The 22,447-nt window shown below is 38.3% G+C and overlaps 1 protein-coding gene across 1 annotated transcript in view; it reads left to right on the forward strand.

Moving 5' to 3' along the window:
* Window positions 1-22,437, forward strand: part of LOC140744493 (thrombospondin type-1 domain-containing protein 7A) — a 196,745-nt gene extending 174,308 nt beyond the window's left edge. Inside the window, exons 5-29 of the mRNA XM_073076108.1 lie at window positions 841-986; window positions 9,830-9,958; window positions 10,260-10,468; window positions 10,790-10,895; window positions 11,039-11,247; window positions 11,568-11,763; window positions 12,119-12,273; window positions 12,436-12,548; window positions 12,891-13,000; window positions 13,381-13,566; window positions 13,741-13,885; window positions 14,030-14,128; window positions 14,211-14,311; window positions 14,514-14,694; window positions 15,145-15,306; window positions 15,770-15,917; window positions 16,376-16,529; window positions 16,870-16,958; window positions 17,112-17,251; window positions 17,685-17,808; window positions 18,096-18,266; window positions 18,723-18,892; window positions 19,297-19,397; window positions 19,836-19,926; window positions 20,241-22,437. Of these exons, the coding sequence (XP_072932209.1) occupies window positions 841-986; window positions 9,830-9,958; window positions 10,260-10,468; window positions 10,790-10,895; window positions 11,039-11,247; window positions 11,568-11,763; window positions 12,119-12,273; window positions 12,436-12,548; window positions 12,891-13,000; window positions 13,381-13,566; window positions 13,741-13,885; window positions 14,030-14,128; window positions 14,211-14,311; window positions 14,514-14,694; window positions 15,145-15,306; window positions 15,770-15,917; window positions 16,376-16,529; window positions 16,870-16,958; window positions 17,112-17,251; window positions 17,685-17,808; window positions 18,096-18,266; window positions 18,723-18,892; window positions 19,297-19,397; window positions 19,836-19,926; window positions 20,241-20,283 (3,478 nt within the window). The 3' untranslated portion in view covers window positions 20,284-22,437. The remainder of the gene's footprint in view (window positions 1-840; window positions 987-9,829; window positions 9,959-10,259; window positions 10,469-10,789; window positions 10,896-11,038; window positions 11,248-11,567; window positions 11,764-12,118; window positions 12,274-12,435; window positions 12,549-12,890; window positions 13,001-13,380; window positions 13,567-13,740; window positions 13,886-14,029; window positions 14,129-14,210; window positions 14,312-14,513; window positions 14,695-15,144; window positions 15,307-15,769; window positions 15,918-16,375; window positions 16,530-16,869; window positions 16,959-17,111; window positions 17,252-17,684; window positions 17,809-18,095; window positions 18,267-18,722; window positions 18,893-19,296; window positions 19,398-19,835; window positions 19,927-20,240) is intronic.
* Window positions 22,438-22,447: the final 10 nt, after the last annotated feature.

A 22,447-nucleotide genomic window follows, 5' to 3' on the forward strand; every position in this document is an offset into this window, starting at 1 on the left:
TCGCAAACCTACGTATTTCACTAAATAGTTCTAAAACTTATGCGTACAATGCAAGTCACGTAGTCTTTAGGTGATCTCCAGAAGCAGTCTAACGTTTTAATATTCATCTCCGCACGAGAGTAGATGAACGGGAGTCGCGTCGTGCATTTTTACGCCACATCTTGCAAACTGGGTCACATTGTCAAGTCGCCTTATTGATCGGATGCCACTCTAGTTTAATGCTTTTTTGACTTTATGATTCGGAACGGTCGACCCTCGCTTTCATAACGACGTATGGAGAGCGCTTTATTATCCTATCGATTCCTTTCTTATGCAGGCATGGATTTGATTTATGGAACATACGTTACGTTCGGCCGCAGATGGTATCGTTTATGGCGATTTGATTTTTAAATTGGGTTCAGACTTAGTTTAAAAATGAATTTGCTTTAGAAAATTATGCCTACAACAAAAGATTGATCTCAATTATGAGCCTCAGTTCAACTTTTTATGTATAAAAAAATTCTTATCATTATTTTCTTAATTTCCCTATTATTATGAAGATCTTACACAGCAATCTGAAAACCTGTAAATTCCTATATGAACTGTTTCCTATGTTAATTCATTAGTTAAGAAAATTATAATCTCCAAACTTAATTGTAGAATAAATTAATTAATTCAATAATTTACCTATGATAGCAAATACATTGGTCACCGGCCCCCATCCGTGCCGTCCCCTTCTGTTACATTTTAAACTTTAAATAACTAAACTAAACTTCTTTTAACATAATACAATAGATATTGCACTGAAATATTGAAAATGTTGTTCAAAAGAAAATCCTTAACATTATGTGAGTCCTACAGGTACTGCGGGTCAGGCATGTCGAACATCGGCACGACGCGTGTGTGCGTGATGCGTGAAGACTGCACGCTGGCGGAGTGGCTGCCGTGGCGCCCGCGGCCAGATGGCGCCCTTGTGCGCACCCGGCGTCTACGGAAATTGCCGCAAGGTAATTCATGCAAACTATTTTATAATAAAATATTGAAGCTATTTAAATACCTGTATTGTTTGTGTAACGTAGCAGCAAGTAAGTTATGAAATTGCCGCAAAGTAAGTCATGCAAAATATTTTATAGTAAAATATTACACTTATTTAAATACCTGTATTGTTTGTGTGACGTAGCAGCAAGTAAGTAAGTTATGAAATTGCCGCAAAGTAAGTCATGCAGTCTATTTTGTAATAAAATATTCCACTTATTTAAATGTTTGTATTGTTTGTATTAATGTAGCAGCAAGTTAATACGTTATGCGGCCTACCAATAATGTTACAGCCACCCAAATATATTTAGCGTAGCAAACCTTTAGTCCATCTAATCTGATAATTAGTCGTTACCGCCCATGAACACTTAAATCAACCTCAGATAGAATTGGAATGAATCTACTCTGCTACTCTGCTACGAACGTACCCAAGGCCAGCTACACAAACGACTAACTTTGAAAACCCTCGTATAGGTCTTACCTTCATCACACTCCTCTTCCAGCTATTAAGCAGAAATCGGTGTGGTGGTTGAGTCTCTGGAGTACAGTCACAAATGGTTCTATCACTTCCGTATCAAGTCGAAATATAATACGAGTATAACAATTAGAACTGATATCTTAAATGAAATCACAAAGTACTTTCTACATCTACCCTCAAGATTTCATTTAAATAACCAAATCACAAACTAAATCAAAACAAAGCTAAGTTGTACACGAGGAGCTTTCGTGTACAACTTAGTGAAATCAAACTCATCTTGTAGGTCTTGAAGTCATGTAATAATATAGTCACATAAACGGTACAGAGTAACGATATAACAATTATACGTAAGTAAGTTCACACTAGTGATTAGAAGTATTATAACTACACAAGTATCTCCGTTATTCGACTGCTCTTGCTGAAGTCTCCGACCAGAATGTCGCTCTCTGTTAATTCGAGCGCCGCCAAGGTGTCGTCCCCACTTCACCTACCCGCATCTGTTTTTAAACTGTAGTATCAAATGAGTCACTTATTACTTTAATGTAACGTTATAAAAATGTGATATCGTTAATATCCAAGCTTCTTATTAACGACGATAACATTCGGCCGTCCTGCTCACACGTTCGTCCTCGATCGTGTATGGTCTGATGCAAGAGCTGCAAAAGAAAACCAGTTGTTTAATGCCTAAGTCCAGAAGAGTTACACATTTTCTTGTAATACCGACTCGCACGTAAGAGGCCCGAACTGTTTATCAAAAACATGGCTTAAACTCTACGCATTTTCTTGCAATACCGACTCGCATGTAAAAAGCCCGAACTGTTGATCCGAACCAAGGCTTAAACTAGGTGATGTTCATATAGAATCACACTAGTTGTGTATTACCTAGGTTATAAATCTGCCCCAACAGTGTTCACCACGGATTTCTGTTGCAGGCATAGTTCATAAGGACTCTTTACATAAATGTCATATGCGCGACAGGTATTGAAGCGAATGCATTAGACCATTGTTAAATAATAAAACACACGGTTTAAACTAGGTGATGTTCATATAGGATCACTCTAGTCATGTATCACCGCAGTTTTTATACCTTGTTTACGATAACATTCGGCCAGTGCTCAACTCAAATTTACTCTAAAAATGCAATATTCACTCAATGTAATACATCCACCCAACATACATACATACATACACCCAACCATATGCATCACCAAGAGACACCCGCGAACATTACACTGCTCGAGGCATCTGCACTAATCCATCTTAACTACAGATAAATAAAAATCAAACTAAAAAAAGTTTCCTACACCTACAGTAATGACAACATCTAGCTGCCCACTTTACTTATGTCTGGATTCTAAGTCCAATAGTTAAATCTCCAACAACTATTGATTCGATAAAGTTACGCATCAGAATAACGACGTTTATCTTATTAGTCCATTTCGGAATGCTCAACAACCTGTTCAATAACTGTTATACTGATAGATAGATAGATCTATAGTTGGCCACTAAATGAATCTGTGCGACTCAAAATACTATTATAAAATTATTTTATTACTACTTAGTACTTCTTTTAATTATTACAATGTTATTTTATACAAATAGTTGCCTTTCCAATGTACGTCTTTTATCAACTGATGAAGCAGTATCAAAATAATAATATATCGTGAATATTTGAAATGAATGATATCAAAGTTAAAGACTAAATAATGGTAAACTAACCATGAATTTCACACAATATAACACGTATAAGTTGTATGAACCCAATTTTTTTACGTTATTTATCACAAATTCAAATTATTTCTTTCAAAGTAGGGCCACATAACCCACTTTTGAAAGTCAGAAAGAAATTTCATTACATTAAATTGAATTTATATTCAGTTATAATAATACATACTATTACATGAATTTCAAAATTTAATTAACAAAGCAAAGGACCCATGCGTTCACGTCAGCGACATACTTGTCAATTGTGTATGGCTTAACTACTTAACTTTTTTTTTTTTTTTTTTTTTTTATTTCACCAAAAGTTTTAAATTAAGATTCCCATAAGGAAGTTATAGTTTGGGCTATTTTACTGTAAAAGTTATGCATTATACTAAGGAAGATTTGCTAGACTTTACGCAAACGTCGTTTTTTTAAAAAAAAAAATCAAATAATGTTATGGAAAGAATAAACACATTAAAATGGTCCGTTAATCTAAACGGAGTTTAAACAGACCTTGTCTTACATTGAGTTCCTCGGAAGCGGATTTTTTTTTTTTCCGTAGGTAGTTATCAAACGGATAGTGTTATTGAATACACACTCGTAAACTACCTACCAAGAAAAATGACTTCAGAAACCGGCCATTATTTAACTATACTGTCTACAACTGATAAAAGATTTTTTTTAAACACGCTTTTATTTTTGCCACGCTTTTATTAACTTGACCTGTATGTATGTAACGGAATATTTGAATTCGATTTTTACCTACTTTGAACGGTCAGATTTATTTAAAAATTTTGAAATACCTATGACATGACATGATTTTAATAATCTTGTCCGATTCTAATTTTGTCTCATCACGATCGTCAGATTTAAAACTATAACTGTTTTACATAACATGTGGCTCCTCATCAATCACAACCTAAAATTTCTATGACCTGAAAAAGGTCTATTAAAGTTGATCATGATTTTATACCAGCCAGCCAAACAAACAGTTAGTCAAACTATCTTATGATACACCTTATTACCGAACAATTCATATTTATTATATATATTTCAAACGCCTCGGCTTCACCTGACTTTTATATAGTTTGTAATAAAAATTATATTAGTGCGTAATATCTATATAGATTATATTAATATAATATGTATCATTTACAACCAACACTCTCAAGGAGATGCTCGATGTTTCTATAGAGAAAACCTAGACATGACGCAATTGTGAACCGTATGAAATTTATATGAAAAGTAAATTATTGTATAAGAAAATCCCATCGAAATGTACCTATGCTTTTATTTGATTACATTATTATTCATTTGGCTATGATATACATATAATAAGAATGAAATCTTCACGTGTTTACATCGAATATATTTGAAAAAGAAAAATTGTCTGTCGGTTTGTATATTTGAAAATGCATTAAAACCAAAACTACGAAGTCGATGTCAAAAGTATACATTTTTTTTTAAAAAAACATTACATGACCAGGTAATGGACAATTCCAAATTACTAACGTACTCCGTGATCTTGACAGAGGGCATTGTATAATTCAAATTATATTTTGAATCCACATGAACAAAGTCGCAGGCAAGACTCGTTTTAAAAATGCAATTCAAATTATATTTTGAATCCACATGAACAAAGTCGCAGGCAAGACTCGTTTTAAAAATGCAATTCAAATTATATTCTGACTCCACATGAACAAAGTCGCAGGCAAGACTCATTTTAAATATGGTATACAAGAGACTATCTAAATTTATGTAGGCTTCAGTGACCGTTTCTCACTTAATACGTATAATAACTTAATTGCTGTAACTTGTAAATAGAACTAAGCTCAAGTTATAAAAGCATCAATTTATTATTATTATTATTATTATTTTACTTAAAATAATTTATTCTCAATCCCATACAAAGTGGATCCCGTTTATCATTTCGTAAATGGCTCACATAATTAATAATATCGATAGTCTAAGCGTCTCAACGTTTAAGGTACAAACTTCATTTACCAGTATTTGATAGTGCCCAATTTTCAAACCAAAAGGACGTGTAATGTGTCAAATTCAAATTGAAATTTAAAGATTTAAAATTACGAGATGTAAAGAAATATTAATACAAAACGAAACGTTGCATACTAAATTTAAAACAGACATTTAATATTATGTATAAGTGAGTCAGTCTGAAGTAGAATGGGAGATAAGAGAGATATTTTTATATATAATATTCCAAAGACCGCTGCGCATAAGTTTCTCAGTTTTCTTATAGATCATTAACTAATGTGCATTTATACTTTATGGGAGTCAAAACACAGTAGTACACAGTACTGCGTGAATTCGCCTAGAATTGATGGAAATCTAAATTTGGCAACGTACGTATGCTTCTTTCATAACAATTACGTATCAAGTATATGAAATCAAAAGGAAACTTTCATTGATTTATAAAATGAAAATGTGAACAATGTAGATGTGAATGCAAGTTTATTTTTAAATATAGTCAATTAATATCCAAAAAAAAAAAAAACAATAAACCTTAAACTCATTTACCATTTCCCTCCTGAGTACACTCAGCCACTCAATACCGTGGTCGTGATACTTTTTTGCAGGCAGTTAAATATGTACCACGTAGATATTATACATTTCTGTACAATTATGAATAATCAAAATTTTGCAACTTAATAAACGTGTCACTTATATCAAGTAGGTATACTGTACTCTGTAACTGCGTTTGTTGCTACCGCATAGTCCCTTCCATACAATAAAAACAAACGCATATACGTAAACCCCGTTTGAAACATTAAAAGTTATCAAAAATAAATTCAAATCTAACCTGTATGCAATTTCTGGCGTACATTAGCCTATATTAACAACCATTAGGTTCCCATATCTATAAAGCCTGACATTTAAGATTAAAGATCCTTAAAATATTTTCATAAGTACGTGTATTTCTATATATTTCAAAGTAGGTGTAACTTTAGAACAATTAGGATTTACTTTTTACACCACAGAATTTAACCAAATGGACAGATTTACCACAAGAAATGCCTTGCAAAATTACTTTTAGACACTTCTTCACAGAAAATGCACTTATTTTGAAGTAAACACCTCAGTTTACAATGTTAACAAGTAATTTGATAAGAGTAAAGTTTGTTCACAAAATTTAAGTATATCATTTTCAGAGGGTATTAACATTTCATTGAATTACTAGTCTCAATCTATCCATTTTCTTAATTCAAATGAGTTTTCCCTTACATCAACGACATTTATCTACCCCCATTTTTACTTATTCTACCAAGATGAATTCACATATGACATAATAATGTTTTAACTCACGGTTTTTATTCCTGTGTCAAGTATGTTCGTACTTACGAATCGCCGTCCATGATTGTGAGCTGGTTCTTGTACACTTCTGATGAAATCAAACTCATCTTGTAGGTCTTGAAGTCATGTAATAATATAGTCACATAAACGGTACAGAGTAACGATATAACAATTATACGTAAGTAAGTTCACACTAGTGATTAGAAGTATTATAACTACACAAGTATCTCCGTTATTCGACTGCTCTTGCTGAAGTCTCCGACCAGAATGTCGCTCTCTGTTAATTCGAGCGCCGCCAAGGTGTCGTCCCCACTTCACCTACCCGCATCTGTTTTTAAACTGTAGTATCAAATGAGTCACTTATTACTTTAATGTAACGTTATAAAAATGTGATATCGTTAATATCCAAGCTTCTTATTAACGACGATAACATTAGCTTTGTTACACAATAATATTGTAGCATTAATTAAATTTAAGAGAGACAAACTGGTCATAACGATGTCACTGAGGCCGCGAAATGCGATCCTCGGAGGGCTGACACCAATTACTTACCTGACGGCGTTATGAGCCGAGCCAAGACAAGTATTAATGACCTTTACTTATCATGGTTAGTAAATAGAAAATTAATTTGAATACCTAATAAATGACATAACATGTTATTAAATGGCCGATTTCGCCAATGTTTAATATCTACGGTAATAATAGTACAAAACAAAACTTAATTTTATAATATTAAGTTATTTTTTTCCCAAGTAGAAGGAATATATGTGCATTGTGCACCTCTTTAACACGTTCACTGCGGTTCACCCACAATCGGCCCGACGCGGTGCCAAACCAATATGCGCACAGGAAAAATAGGTCTTTCTCGCTAGTGCGAAACCTGTTTCTTGGGTATTTTTACGGCAGGCCTTTTTCGACCTCCGCCGCATAGAACGTAAAAAAAGTTATCTCAGTGCGGGGGCAGGCCTGTTTTGGTGGATGACCGCTCGCGACCTGTTGCCGCACTGTGCAGATGCGTACGCGTTGACCCGCTAGTAGTGTTGTGCTAGCTTCGAGAGGAGGACGCGCTCGCGCTACTCGGTTTCCTGCAAGCTTCGTTACAATGGCGCATTTTCTAGTACTATTTTGTAGTACTAGAAAATGATAGTGATAACGAAGAAGAATACGGTGGTTCATATTTCGAAATCCCTAAGAAAAATCTTTGTAATTATATAAAATTTTGGTCTACCTTTATAATTACTATTTTTGACTTATGTGTAACACATTAAAAAGGCTCGGCTTGTGTTTATTAAAATTTAATAAAATTAATGACTCGATATTTTCTTTTCTTTTACTATCCCATCACTACAGAAATTACACTCTAGTGCGGTATCGGGCCTTATCGACCAGACATTTTTGATTGCTAATTTCTAATTTTCTATTTGGAGGAGCCAGGGGCGGGACTAATGTATAGACAAGTGATTCATGAGGATTTTAAAAGTATAAAAATTTATAATGTAAAATGCGCCTTGACTAAGATAATAGGGCTTCAATACCACCCAGAGGTGTCGGGTCGAAAAGGCCTGCCACGCACAATAAGAAAGTCAAGTGGATGCATTTTTGGACTGCCGTCGCACTAGCTGAAAGTTACTGTTATTTTTTACGCAGCGAACGTGTTAAACTGCTGCTGTGAAGCAAACATAGCTCTGAGAGAAAGAGAGACATACTATTCATAATTATCTCTCTGAAGTAGCAATATGCGATCCTCGGAGGACTGACACCAATTACTTACCTGACGGCGTTATGAGCCGAGCCAAGACAAGTATTAATGACGGCTTGGCGTTACAGCTTGCGCGGGTTAACCTTTACTTATCATGTTTAGTATATAGAAAATTAATTTGAATACCTAATAAATGACATCACTTGCTATTAAATAGCCGATTTCGCCAATGTTTAATATCTACGGTAATGTACAAAACAAAAACAATACAATATAATTGGTCCAAATATAATTGGTGTGCTAATCTGAAATTAATCACAGATTTGCTAAGGCTGGAGAGTAAGTTAGAACACCTTATATCATACCCTTTAAAACACGTAAAAGCAAATTATAACATTGTTTTTTTTAAAGCAATCGTAAATGCGACCTTGGAGCTTTCATAGTCAACCCTTGAAGGGCTCTACCACCTTCTAATCTATGACTATGGCCATGATTACAATCATAACAAATATAATGAAGGTTGCACAAAATGGATGACACGACCTCGTCCTCAAGCCGTCCTCTGAACCGTTGAACAAAGTACTAAACTAAACTTTTGAGCGATAAGTATGCAAACAAGTTACTACAATTAACAAAGGACGACTTTCACGAATTCCATGAATAGTTAGTTAGTTCTTATTCAATTATTCAGTGAATTTATTCATAGAATGTCTGAGTGCAAGGTAAACTTGGTAAGGGTATGCCTACCACAACACTAACTTGGTTAAAAGGTTCAGCCAACATTTTTCTTTATGAATATTAATCCTATCTTAGATCATGCTTTTATCACAACTGAATACATTACAACAGAATTTTCACATATAATGGAGAACTAAAGCATGTAAAGTTTCTCGAGTAATTTTTGTTTATCGTCAAAACTTGTACTTAATAATTCCTTTACAATATGCAAGAACTTGTAATTTGCCTATCAATCCGCACTTGACTAAGGTCTTGGACGATGGCCTAAATCCTTCTCATCCTACGAGAAGATCAGTGCCCAGCAACAGTGTAGGACAACAATAAGTTTCTTGACAAAGAAACACTTCAAAGAATCAGATATGCGCGTTTACGATTTGAACCGAGCGTAAAATTCTGAATACAATTGGGGCAATGCTCTTATCTTATTATGCGCTGAATGTTTGTAGAACAATACAAGTGAAGTTCAAAGCCGTTGAACAAGTTCAACACTGCTTCGTACTGAAAGCGTTTCTCGAAACAGTGAAACAATGTGGAACAGAGATTCCTATCTGAGTGCAGTTAATGATAAACAAGTATGCTAGGCTGGGCCAAGTTCTTGATAAAGGAAAAGTTTGTGGAATTCTATTTGTATACAACAACTAAGAAACTTATACAACTTTGTATTTATCTGAAAACATCATAAAGACTGCGTTTCAACGTTTTAAGTGCTAAACTTTCTCAGTATTGTATTATTATGTTTTCTTTACCATGATATAAGATAAGACCTGGACAAGTTAAGAAGTATCCAGTTGGTTGGGCAGAATAGTTTCTCAGGACGATAATTAAGATCTTTAATATTATTTTCGTCAATTGTATGTATTCACCATTAATTTTCGATATTGTAGGTGGTGGCAAGGAGTGTGACGTCGTGGAAGAAGTGAGACCGGCATCGTTAGAAGCGAGTGCTCATTGGACTCCCGGCCCATGGGGACCATGCCGTGTTGCCATCGAAATGCCTGCTCCTGCTACACCTTGTAAGATTTTATACTGGAAAATAGGAATTGTAGACAATTATCCCTAAGCATTAATCAGTTTATAACGGTTCACACAATGTCTTCCATTTTTGCCTTTCATCAGCATTTACGCGTTTACCTTTATGCTCACATGCCTGCTTAATAGTTTTTCTGCTCTTTGGTATAAATTCCTTATTTTCTCAAAACTAAATAAATTAAAACTTGCTTCTTTTCACAATATTAAAATCCTTAAAAATTTTGCTGCTTCTAATCTTGATTTCTTATTACCTAAAGCTTACTAAAAAAACACTAACATTACCAGCTAATGACGACGACGATGACGCGGATGACAACGACGGTATCTACGATGAAGATGATGACGAGTCTGACGAGTCCGATAAGGACACTCCGTCGAGCTGTGGAGGTGGCGTGCAAAGACGAGAGGCTACTTGTGTCCGCGCTGATGGAAGAGCCTTGCACCCTGCTCAATGTGGTCATGCGCCTATGCCTACGCTGGTTCAGCCTTGTGAAGTAAGAACTGACTCTGAATCATTAAGTATTCAGATATAAATAACTCCAGAGTAATGTGTGTGTGTAAAAGACCGTTTAATTAAAAAAGTCTAAAGTATCATAGGTTAAATTTTAGTAAGAACTTAAGTCGGTATACAGATTTTTAACAATTGATTATTAGCAATTGCAAGCTAAGATCTAACTTTAGGGTTTCAAGAATGATGAGGTCTGTAAAGATACAAAATAGGGGTACCTAAATATGTACATGTTAATATAACTCAGTAAATTATAAGCGTATGTTGGTTGTCAGAGTGATGGTGATGATATTAACTGCATGTTCAGGTGCCGTGTCCACGGGATTGTGAGGTGGGAGAGTGGACCGAATGGGGTGCGTGCCAGCCCACTGATGGCTGCCCGCTCTTCCCTGTTCAACAGCTCACTACCACTGGTTCGTATTGTTTTATACTTTTGTCATTCAGTATCAAAGACATAGTAATATATGTTACTTAAGATTTATGTGCTATATAGTTGATGAACTTAATAGATATTATGGTAATTCAGCATAGTAGACACATGCAATTTTTTTATCAGGTTATAGTGTCCGTCGTCGTCGTGTGATATCAGCTGCATCAGGGGGCGGAGCACCTTGTCCTCCGCTAGAAGAGAAGAGGACTTGCACCACACCTCGCTGCGCTTCGTGGAAAGCCCTGCCTTGGGGCCCTTGTGTACTGACCCAGCCGCATACCACTTGTGGACCTGGTAGACGCAGCAGGGAGCTCAGATGCGTTGGACATGATGGAGTGAGTGTGAACATTCTTTATAAAAGTATTATCCAGCCCATTGCCAATTCAAAATCTGAGGTCAAGAAATGTTCAAGTGTTTGGTCACTTTTTAATACGAGTAATTTCAACTTCAACAATAATTTATGGAACATGAATTTATTCAATAAATTGTAACTTTGAGATGGTTGGACTTGTCCTAGCTGGGAGTACTTTACTCGTCTTCCATAACATAAGGATAATTTAAACATAAAAAAGATATATATTTTTCTCAACTGAAGTAAACAAACGTCCTGACACTGTCCCGTGAATCCCCAGCAGAAAAGTGACTCTCATTACAGAAGGAAGCTCAACGTGCATGGTGCAGCGGCGGCGGAGCGCCGGCCCGCAGCGAGCGGTGCCGCATCGCGTGCGCGGGCGACTGCGTGGTGTCCGCCTGGGCGCGCTGGGGGCCGTGCTCTGCGCCTTGTGCTGCTCCCGCTCGCCCGCGACCCTCACGTACACGACAACGACATGTGCTCGCACACGCCTCACCCAGTACGTCACTATGTAGTTTTTTATAGTATTTGACAAGCCGTCCTTCACATCCTGCGGCGCGCCCTCGCAGCTAGCGCTGGGCGCCTGAGCATGCTAGCGTCCGTGCTCGCCAAGTACGTGACAATTAAGTTTATTATACATATTGTTTATTGTCTTTAATAAGTCGTGACCAGCTCTCTGTGCTGAGCCCGCTCGCTCGCGGACCTCGCGTAAACAACAGCGACACGTGCTTTGACATCTTAAGCGAAAGAGTTCTAAAGAGATATAGGCTGGGTCCGATACGGCATGCGAAAGGACTTCCTTCCATAAAAAAAAGATCTTCAAAGCAATAAAATAAAACATGAGCCTTTTTCAGACGGCTGGCCATGCCCCACTGAAGACCAGTTAGTCCAAAACGAAACCTGTAACACCCATGCTTGCGCTACGTATTCGTGGCTGGCCACACCCTGGGGACCTTGCGAGCGCCGCCGACAGGACTACATGCCTAACAACAATTATACTGACCTATTGGTAAGATAAATCTAAACAGAATAAATATTGCCAGGTGTAATGTACCTTACACCTTACACCTTAAATTTCACATTGCAGCAAAAAGTAAAAGCAGACTTCAATGTGATTTGATCAATAAACATAGATGAGTGAAATTGTGAAAGTTTATTAATATCATTTTAGGATGGGGAACCTTACAATGAGAGTGACGAAGAAGAACCGTGCGTTGAAGAAGGCGAAATGACAAGAGACGTCATGTGTGTCCAGAACAATGCCGACGTTGTTCGTGAAGCACTGTAAGTTATTCAATACCTAGCATACCTACCATTATTGTATTAATTCCCAACAACGACTTTATTTTATTTTCTGGAAAGGACTTTGTGGATCGACTCTTGCGGGATTTCTATCGTAAAAAAAAAAACAGTAGAAGGTTCTCATGGAGCGGATCACCTAAACCTTATTTAACAAGATTCATCCGACTTCTGAAGCTCACAAGTTTTGAGTTGATTTTTATTTTTAGAATTTTGATTTTTTCGCAGAAATTATCACATTTTCGAGGAGAAACTATTAATCAGTTTAAAGTTACAATAAACTGAATCTCTCAGATTAGACTGAGAAAATCGTGTTTTATCCTTCAGTTGCGCCCCCCTCCGTCGCCCGGCGTCGCGACGTGCATGTACGGTGCGCTGCCGACGAGGGTGTCGTGTAGAAGCCTGGATGCCCTGGTCGCCCTGCCCCAACACATGTGGTAATTATAACTGTAACATCAGCAAATAAAGGCTCTTTTCCATTCCTCTTTAGCAGCATACCTTTGTAGCAAACAAAGATAGCACTTTTAGCAGTAAAAGCAGTAAAGCGCTGCTGTTCAGGTCTAAACGGGGTGATAAGGCAGATTTACTTATTCGTTGCGTTCATCTACAAATGTGAGAACCTCAAGAGTAGGTATTTCGAATTTCAGGTTCAGTTGTATATCTGAATATAGATCTCTAAGAGTGGAAGTGAGCACTAATATCAAACAGGCTTCATATTCATTTCTAGATGAACAAAAGTAACCACGGATAAAACAGTGGGGATTTGGTTCGTTGTTGCCCAAAGATTATGCTTTCTTACAGTATTTTTTTTATCCAGATCCCGGCAAACAAATCCGTGTACGCACCGTCCACGGCGGCCCCAACTGTGGACCGCTGCAGGAAGCCCGTGACTGTCCCGTCGCGCGCTCGTGTCGTTCCCGTGAGGCCACCTGGATCGCTGGCGAGTGGTCTACTTGCAGGCTGCCTCCTGGACAGCGCTGTGGAGTTGGATATCGGCTTAGAAGTACGTTCAAAAATCGATATTTTGTGTCGATATATTTCACAGACCTGTATTTGTTTTGTTTAGACACAGGTCTGTGATATATTTCCTTTTTGTTTTAAATAAAATTTTATTTATTATTTGTGTCATGTTCATATGGTGTAAATGTTCATGTAATGTTTCTTTTGTAAATGGTAGGTCTTTGGTGCGGATCAGATTCCCATCGTGTGGAAGCGGGGGCATGTGCTGGGCAGCTGGTACCACCGAGTGTGGCGGCTTGCCAAGTGCCCTGCGATGCTTTGATCACTCTCACTTGTGATGTTGTCTGCGCTGACCCTCTGAAGTAAGCTCTAGCCTTGAATTATTATGGAAGACTGTCGTAGTAATACTTAGTGCTACATAGTTAAATTTGATATACGGTTCCGTGATGGTTTATTTTGATTATATTCTACGTCAGTTCTCAATACCTTAATCGTTTTATTTTCAGATATTTAGACGCTTCTGACCCAGATATACCATCTTGCGTTTGTAAGAACGTATCACTTGAACTTCTGCCAGCTGATTCAGATTGCATCCTACCACCAGGGTAAGAATTAATTAAAAAAATAATCAAAACATTTATTTTAAGCATTCTCAGATTCAAGAATTTCACAATAATGTTTTAATAGGATGGAGTGCGGAGAAGGTAGACTTCTGAGAGCAGCTCGATGCATGGTAGCTGGTCGCGACGTTCCAATGGACGTATGCAAAAAGTATCATCCTCTAACCGGTAAGTAATCTGAAATCAACTGTTAAATTCAGATAAATGGTAATCTGCGAAAATTATCTTTAAAAAATCTGTATTTTGCTTTTCCTTTAATTTGTCACACAACACTACCTATCAAAACATCTTACTTCTGCTACACGTCTATTAGATTACTACTACATCTTTACTATGAAATCTATCATCTTGGTGTTCATCTTCTATGTAGGTCCTCGAAGAGTTCGTGAAGCATCAACAGACGGTCTCTCATACGATGCGGAGTTCCCGTCGCTGATCCGTGGAGCTTGCAGCGTGCGGTGCGCGAGGGACTGCGCGGTGGGACCCTGGGCGCCGTGGGGCATTTGCCAGCCCGAACCTGGTTCAAGGGCTGCTTTTAGATTCAGGACGAGGTAAGTTGGTCTATCTTGACCTTGGCCAACATAGCTACAGCTGCGGATAGTCGCATATAGGGTTACGGCTACTGTTAAAATACTCTACTTTCGTCAATAAAAGCTTGGAAACAGTCGTAGACTTAGTTATGTTTTAATCATCTGTGCTAAGGTCATATAACTGGACAATCTTTACATGTGCAACCAATATCATCCATTCAATTATCGACTGATAAGTCCAGTGTTATAGGCTTCACTAAAAAAAATGAAGTTTTATAGCTAATTCGCGCTTAGCTGTGCGGGTTTCTGACAACACAAGGTAAAAATAACTTAATATTAAGTTCTGACATTAGTGCCTGTCTCCGTCGTCGACTTCTACGATATTTACGACGCAAGCGAAATTGATTTTATTCTAGAACTAAACCATGACACAGTTAGTCAAGTAACTCAATGGCTTTTACATATTCGTAGGGAGGTGATTGAAGAAGGTTCAGCGGGTGGTCGCGAGTGTGGCGCCACTCTGCAAAGGTCGACATGCGTAGTACAGGAGCCGCGCTGGTCCGTCGGTGAGTGGTCGGTGTGCGCGCCGCACCGCTCGCTCTGCGGCCGATCCATCATCAACAGAACCGTCACGTGAGTTGACTTGCAAGGATTGAAGTTGTTTCAGCGGGCAATCGAGAATGCAGTGCTATGTTACACCGGTCGACGTTCTTGATACAAGATCTACAGTGAACCGTCGATGGGTGGTCAGTGTGCATGTGAGATCCGTCTGGTGCGTGAGTTTGTGGTCCCTCATTAACAATACAGTCACGTGGGTTGAATTGATCACCACGGGTCTCTGGTGCCACTCGGTTTTCCATAGGGTAGAAGGTGGGATGTGTGCTAGATTTGTTAGCACAAATTTAAGAATCATACATCTTTATTCTTGTGCAGTGATAACGTACTCCTCATTGTTCTACGAGTTACTAGGCAAATTGTTGGCGAGTATAATGTTTTTTTATTATTAGATAAAATTATTGTTCGGTTACTACCTCTATGTCTTAAAAAATGTAGCCGCTACGTCGAGTATTAGAGTTATCACAACCGCGTCTTCCAGATGCGTGGACTCACACGACAACAGCATCGATGAGGCGGTGTGCGAGGCGGCGGCGGGCCCCGCGCCCGCGCACGAGGCGCCGTGCCGCGCGCCCTGCCCCGGCGACTGCGTGGTCTCCGCCTGGTCCGACTGGAGCCCTTGCGAACAGGTACACTTACACACTAAGCGCCATATGTGTACACTTAATAGACACAAGTGTACGCTTAAAAAATTAAAAAAATATTGACTTAAATATAGTCATATAGACTTATACACATATACATTAAATTTTACAAGATGGTTTTCAATTTTTGATATACCCGAGAGAGATCACGGATACGCGCATATAAGAGTTTCGCACAGACACTCAAATATCAAAACCTACAATAGTCTGCGTAAAACTGCTAGTTCGCTCTGAATATAGAAGGATCAATCGCGTCGCCATAGTAAATTGTATGACTACACCTGCTCGAAACAACTTCAGAGCGGACTAGCAGTTTGGCGCTGACTATACCTTCCCACATGGTAAGTGCTGTGTATAAAGCCCGCTCCACATTCTCGTGAGAATCTTGCGATCTGGAGCGAGCTTAAGTGTATACGATAATGTAACCGGAAATGTGTCATCAGACGAAGTGGGGCGGTCGTCGCGACCGCACGCGCGCGGTGCTGCGCGCGGCGGAGGCGGGCGGCGCGGCGTGCCCGCAGCTGGTGGCGGCCGAGCCGTGCGCGCCCGCGCGCGCCGCCTGGCACCTCGCGCCCTGGGACGACTGCCAGCCCCTCGGTGAGCCCGACACACACACACCAGCATATATGTAGATACAGTATTGGTAAACTTCACATTCATTTAAGATTTTTTTTTACAAATCTCTCATGTATGCAGGTTTCTTCACGATAATTAATTTCTAATACGCATAAACTTGGAAATATCAGAGGTACGTGTCTGGGATTCGAACCTTGGACCCCTGGATCGAGAGGCCGAGTTTCTTAACCACTAGGCTATCAGTGCTAGTTGAGCTAGCTGAGCTGTACGCACCCCCCCAAAATTCGAAATTCTCCACATAGAAATGTCATGTCAAGTCATACAACAACAAAAATAACCACCGTAATTTTTTGCTTGATAGGAGGATCACCGTGTGGCGAGGGAACAAAGAAGAGAGCCGTGCGATGCCTTCGAAGTGACGGCGTGTTTGTCAATGATTCCTTCTGTCCTGTAAGTTCTACAATATTCTTGCACTCAATTAATATATATTTCGTATAGATTAACTCCATCTAACCGGTTTAGAGCAATACGTTAGAGCACTCAATATTAGGCTACTTTAATGCCAAGTGACCTAATTTGATAATTCCCTCCCTGCCCCTCTAGAAAGCGACGGCAAGCGAAGCTCGTGAATCATGGTGCTACGTGCCGTGCGGCGTGGACTGCGAGCTGGCGCCCTGGGCCGCCTGGGACGCCGCTGCTTGCACCTGCGGAGACGCCGCCGCTAGACACATGCGACGAACCAGGTTAGACACACGAGTACTTGCAGCTCGAATTCTTGGCGACATGAAATAGATCTATATGATTTCTAATCATAGATATCGGATAAGCGTGCTAAACAGCCATCAACCAAATTCGGCGCACCATTCCCCCTAAAACTCTCATGGCAACTTCCCGTTCCTCGACAAAAGATGGTACTCTTGGCGATCTCTCGCTATTCCATAAGATATTGCAACACATGATACTGAATGCCACTATCAAAATTTTGTAATTGTCGAAGCTAAAATCGGAGTACTGGAGCACGGCCGATCTTGATCACCTTGGCTAACATGATGAGAGAAAATCTCCTTTTGTCCAAACTTCCATTAAAAATTGTTCAACTTGAAAGTACAACACCTTAACTTCGCTGAGCTAAAATCGAGGTCAAACAAGGTGAACGAATGACAATAATATTTCCAGGCAACACCTGACATCATCAGTATGGCCGGGCCGCGCGTGCCCTCCGACTGAACAGCGCGCGCCGTGCCCTCGAGAGCCCTGTCTTCGACTGGTAGCAAGACCAGTACTTGGATGTCATGTTCAGGTAAATAATACTAAGAATTACAAAACGATTAAAGGATTCCAAATACACCAATATATTCTTGTAAAGTTCTTAGTAATCATGACTTGATCACCACTGGGCAAAATTGAAAATGACTTTTTCGATATTTCTGTAGAAATAGCAGGGCAAATTATATGCAGCTCTCCCGCCATTCAGTAGCACTTTAACAATTCTGTTGCATTTAAAATTTGTTAGATTTTAAGCGTATGCCTAAAGTCGACTTGATAAAAAGAGTAGACGTGGCTGAACGATTGATGTTCCTTTTTCAGACTTCATCCGGCGAGGAGGCGGACGGCGCGTGCGGCTGGGGCGTGCGGCTGTCGCACGCGCGCTGCGAGCTGTCCGGCAACGACGAGCCCGCCGGCGACGCCTTCCTCGAGCCCTGGCGCTGCGCCTCCGCGCTGCCCGGCCGCATCGTGGCGCCCTCGCTGCACCACCAGGTATGTTATACACGTCTTATAGGTACGTGCTGGTGCCAGTGCTAGAGGAGGTGATTGACGTCGCATAGGAATACCTAAGGAATTGAAGAACTCTTTTCTGAAGAAAAAGATTTAAAAGCTGATATTCACCATTATTAACGTTTTGGTTACCTATTCTAAAGTAAATATCAGAATAAAGTTGAAAAATTATTGTCATTTTTGGGTATCTTATTAAATTACGTAAATATCAGAATAAAAAGTTTGTAAAGTCAATAAAATATCTGTAAAGTTAAAAATCCTGCAAAAAGTTTTCACCATATTTAAGTGAAAATGATCGCAAGAAGAATAGTTTGAAGACAAAAGTTGATCATTGATTCGATTGAAATGCCACACAATACACACAAGATGAAAACTCAACCAATTGGACAGTTCGTCATCTATGAACGTTTTACATTTCACATGATATGATTGTAACAGGAGGAGGAGACATGCGAGGTGGAGTGCGGCTGCCGTCCAAGCGGTGTCGGCGGTACTGGTACAGGTGGCGCGGGTCCCTGGGGCGCGTGGGGTGCATGCCGCGGAGGTGCGCGCTCCCGCACCCGCCAGCTGCTGGTGCCGGCCTCGCGCGCTTGCACCACCTCCTCTAGGTAACTAACACACCATACCCTTCTTGGGACCTCACTAAAACTGATGTATGCACGCTCTTATGAGCAGCATTACACACGAACGCGTTAAGTGGATTTTATTTTTTTTATTGTATAAGTAATAAGAATAAACTATTTCTTACACAACCAAGACTCAATAAACTCAATATTTTCAAAATTTATATTTTTTATATTTCAAGTAGGCTATTTTTATGTGATTGAGCATTGGCTAAATATCCAAATAAATTAGCCTACGTAAAATTCCACACTTTAGAGGAATCTAACGACACTTCATAAATTCAGCTTTTTAGGCTGTAGGGCGTACCAAAGAATGAGACATACATACATACATAAGAAACATTACATTCCACACGAAATAAACTACAGTTTAATACTACATTATCCAGATACGTGACGATCGAGTGGGCCAACTGCAGCGGCGAGGAGGCGGCGGGCGAGCGCGCGCGCCGCGCACGCGCTCGCGACGCCTTCCACGACGGATACATCGGTAGGGTCGCGGCCAGTGGCAAGATCTCTTCACAACTTAATTTTTTTTTAGGGAATTTGAACATCTCGTTTGAAAATCTCAACGTGACAACACATAGAACCTTGAACACTGTGCTATATAGCATAAATAAGATAATTTAATATTTGAACATTTGATAAGGGACACGACAAAGAATGACAATGATAAGAGATACTTCTCTTATCATTGTATTTATGTAGAAATAAATAAAGATCACAGCTCCTCCTTCTATCATATTTGATTATAATAATTCATATTTAATAAAAACCTGTAACTATGGTACATGTGGTAAAAGCACTATTTCTATCTAACCTCAAACAATTTGCTGACGTTCAAAGCTGATAATTCTACTATTGTATGGTCTTACATTTCAGAGTATTGATTTGATCAAAGTAAATATATATTTATTGTAATTCTCAGAGGGCAGCAGCTCTTTACTCGCCGTGGTGTGGACGGCGACCATCATCCTCAGCCTGTACGGCTCGTTCATGCTGTATCGTGGATTCATTAGGTAATCTTTATCAAGCCCTTTAAACTTTATTATAATTTGACATTTTTAGATTAAATAGACATAATACAAAAAAAATTGAGCAATTCTTATGAAGATGATGATGTCAACAATTTTAATCGTATTAAATATCTGGATGCACAGGATTCTTAATTACGAAATAAAGATAACGACGATAAGGATAAGGATAACGACAGAAAAATAGTTTTATATTGGCAGAGGTCTTAAGATTTACCAATGCCACTAATAACTAATGATTACTACAATATTATTCCGATGTAGAATATTAATGATTTAATTAATGTTAAAATTTCCAGATGCCTCCGAAGCAGGAAAATGAAAACGATCACCAAAGTGTAAGCCCGTCGGTATGTTGTTCGTGGCTGCTTCGCCCTGGTCTCCGGCCTCGACACTGCATCGTGGACGTATTGTTCCAACTATTATCGTTACCCCCATCTCCTCGTTACTTTTGTTACTTACATTTATAATCACTATTTATTCGAACATTCATTGTTGAGTTTGTAACACTACCAAAGATTTTTCGATGTGTGACATCATCTATCTTATAATTTTGTTATGTTTCGTAAATCGAAATTAGTTTGCGAGTGAACTCGTCGTTTCTAACCGCAGCATATCAATAGCTCTTACAAAGTTTATAACGGCAGTACCTATTCCTCTAGTACTTATATGTAAAATATTATCAATATTAGCCAGCAATCAGTCTGTCCGCAGGAGTGCTTCCATGTTTTTACGGTGTTTAAGGATATGCTAATTTAGACGGTTTTTATGACTTTTCAAAGCAAGATTAGCCGCTGCATTGGTCTGGCTTCGGATTGACAATATTTCTAGCTTCTCTTAGCTTAGAATCGATCGAATCAATGTTAGAGTATCGGCCCCACTTGATTTTTATAGAAATTAATGTTATTATACTATCAGTATAAGGCGATGTGAAATAGCACATTGCCAACTTTTATTTAATCATCTTCATCTAATTAATCTTTAATCGCAATTTTTAAATCAATGTTTATGGTACTTCTTTATATTCGTGTAAACATCACTTCTGATTTAAAAACTAAATAAATCCTATGTCTATTTTCAGTGCTGTTTAGAATGATAACTATTTTGATAGGAAATATGCAATCATCTACTTTTTATTGTAACTAAAGTATTATTTGTACAAATAATGTGTACGTTTTGTTAGTCCCAAGTATTTCTTTGTTGTTATTTATTTGTTTTTAATATTAGTGTTATTGTTTATTTTTTTACAACAAATATGATTGGAACTGCCCATTTCGAAGACTTTTAGGGCTAGACAGTCTAGCGACCAAGTGAGACGTGACACATCATGCCACATATCAGTGTTATCTTTAACTCGTCTTAATCGGCTAGATTTTCGTCTGCAATTGGCCTCCGATCATTACGAACTGGTTTTATTAGAGTATACGATACACCACGTTATGGCAATTCAAATTTTCAAGAAACTGATGAGAAAGAGTAAAGCCTTTTCAGCGGTTTAAAGAACAACATATCAAGACCATGTTTCTATGAACGATAAAGGAACTCACAGATTTTACGTAAATCGCTCAAAGTTCATTCATAATTCTCTACCTGACCAGTTCTGTTGGTGATTCGTGGTGGTCCTTTGCAGAAGATTCTCTAACTATGCTTACAATATCATCAGACTCGTATGTAGAGCTTTGGCGCACAAGAATCTACCTTATGTATTGATAGATATAAGCCCTATTATTAATCCTACGTACCGTTTGGACATAATCGTGTATCTTTTGTAGATTTTGCATTTAAGCCCATGTATTGTGACAAGTATATATCGATAACGTGAGTGTGTTCTGTGTGATTTCTTCGAGTGATTTGTAGAGATCGTGAGAAAATTTTGAATTCAATGTTCTGTATTGTATATCATTCCTCAAGAATATTTGAATGGACATTACCAAAAATGTGGATAGATTAATTGTTAATAGCAAACGTAATTCAATTTTACAAAATCTTGCTGGTATTACTTTGAAAGTTCAAAATTGACACAGACCCTTACGATGTTTTTCACTACGCTGTATAGTAGTATGGTCATTTATTTTTCTCATGATCTCTGAAACACAAATATTTCAACTTCCGTTTCTCCCTTACCATTGCTTCTATTTTAACTATCTTTTAAGAGTTGTACTATCAGAGAGAACTATCATCTCATTTCTATTTGGCTATCTTTTTTAATTTTAATGAAGTTTTATAAATTCGTCTCTACATATTTTGTATTTTTAATTACGGGTATTTTATTATCGTTATCTACTTCTTGTTCCTTCATGACAATATCACTAAAATTTATATCAACATTTTCAGTTTTTCCATCTTTCGTTTTATCTAAATGTCTATTTTTTCAGCTTATTCTGTCTCAACTATCACTGTACCTTCATCTTTGAAACGTATTTGTAACAGTATAATCATATGCCATTATAAGATATTGATGTGAAACATGATAGTTAAGGAATCGTGTTAGACAATACAATATTTG

Source organism: Epargyreus clarus, unplaced genomic scaffold (genome assembly GCF_041222505.1).
Source record: "Epargyreus clarus isolate Ecla_fem2 unplaced genomic scaffold, WU_Ecla_fem_2.2 ptg000008l, whole genome shotgun sequence".
NCBI lineage: Eukaryota > Metazoa > Arthropoda > Insecta > Lepidoptera > Hesperiidae > Epargyreus > Epargyreus clarus.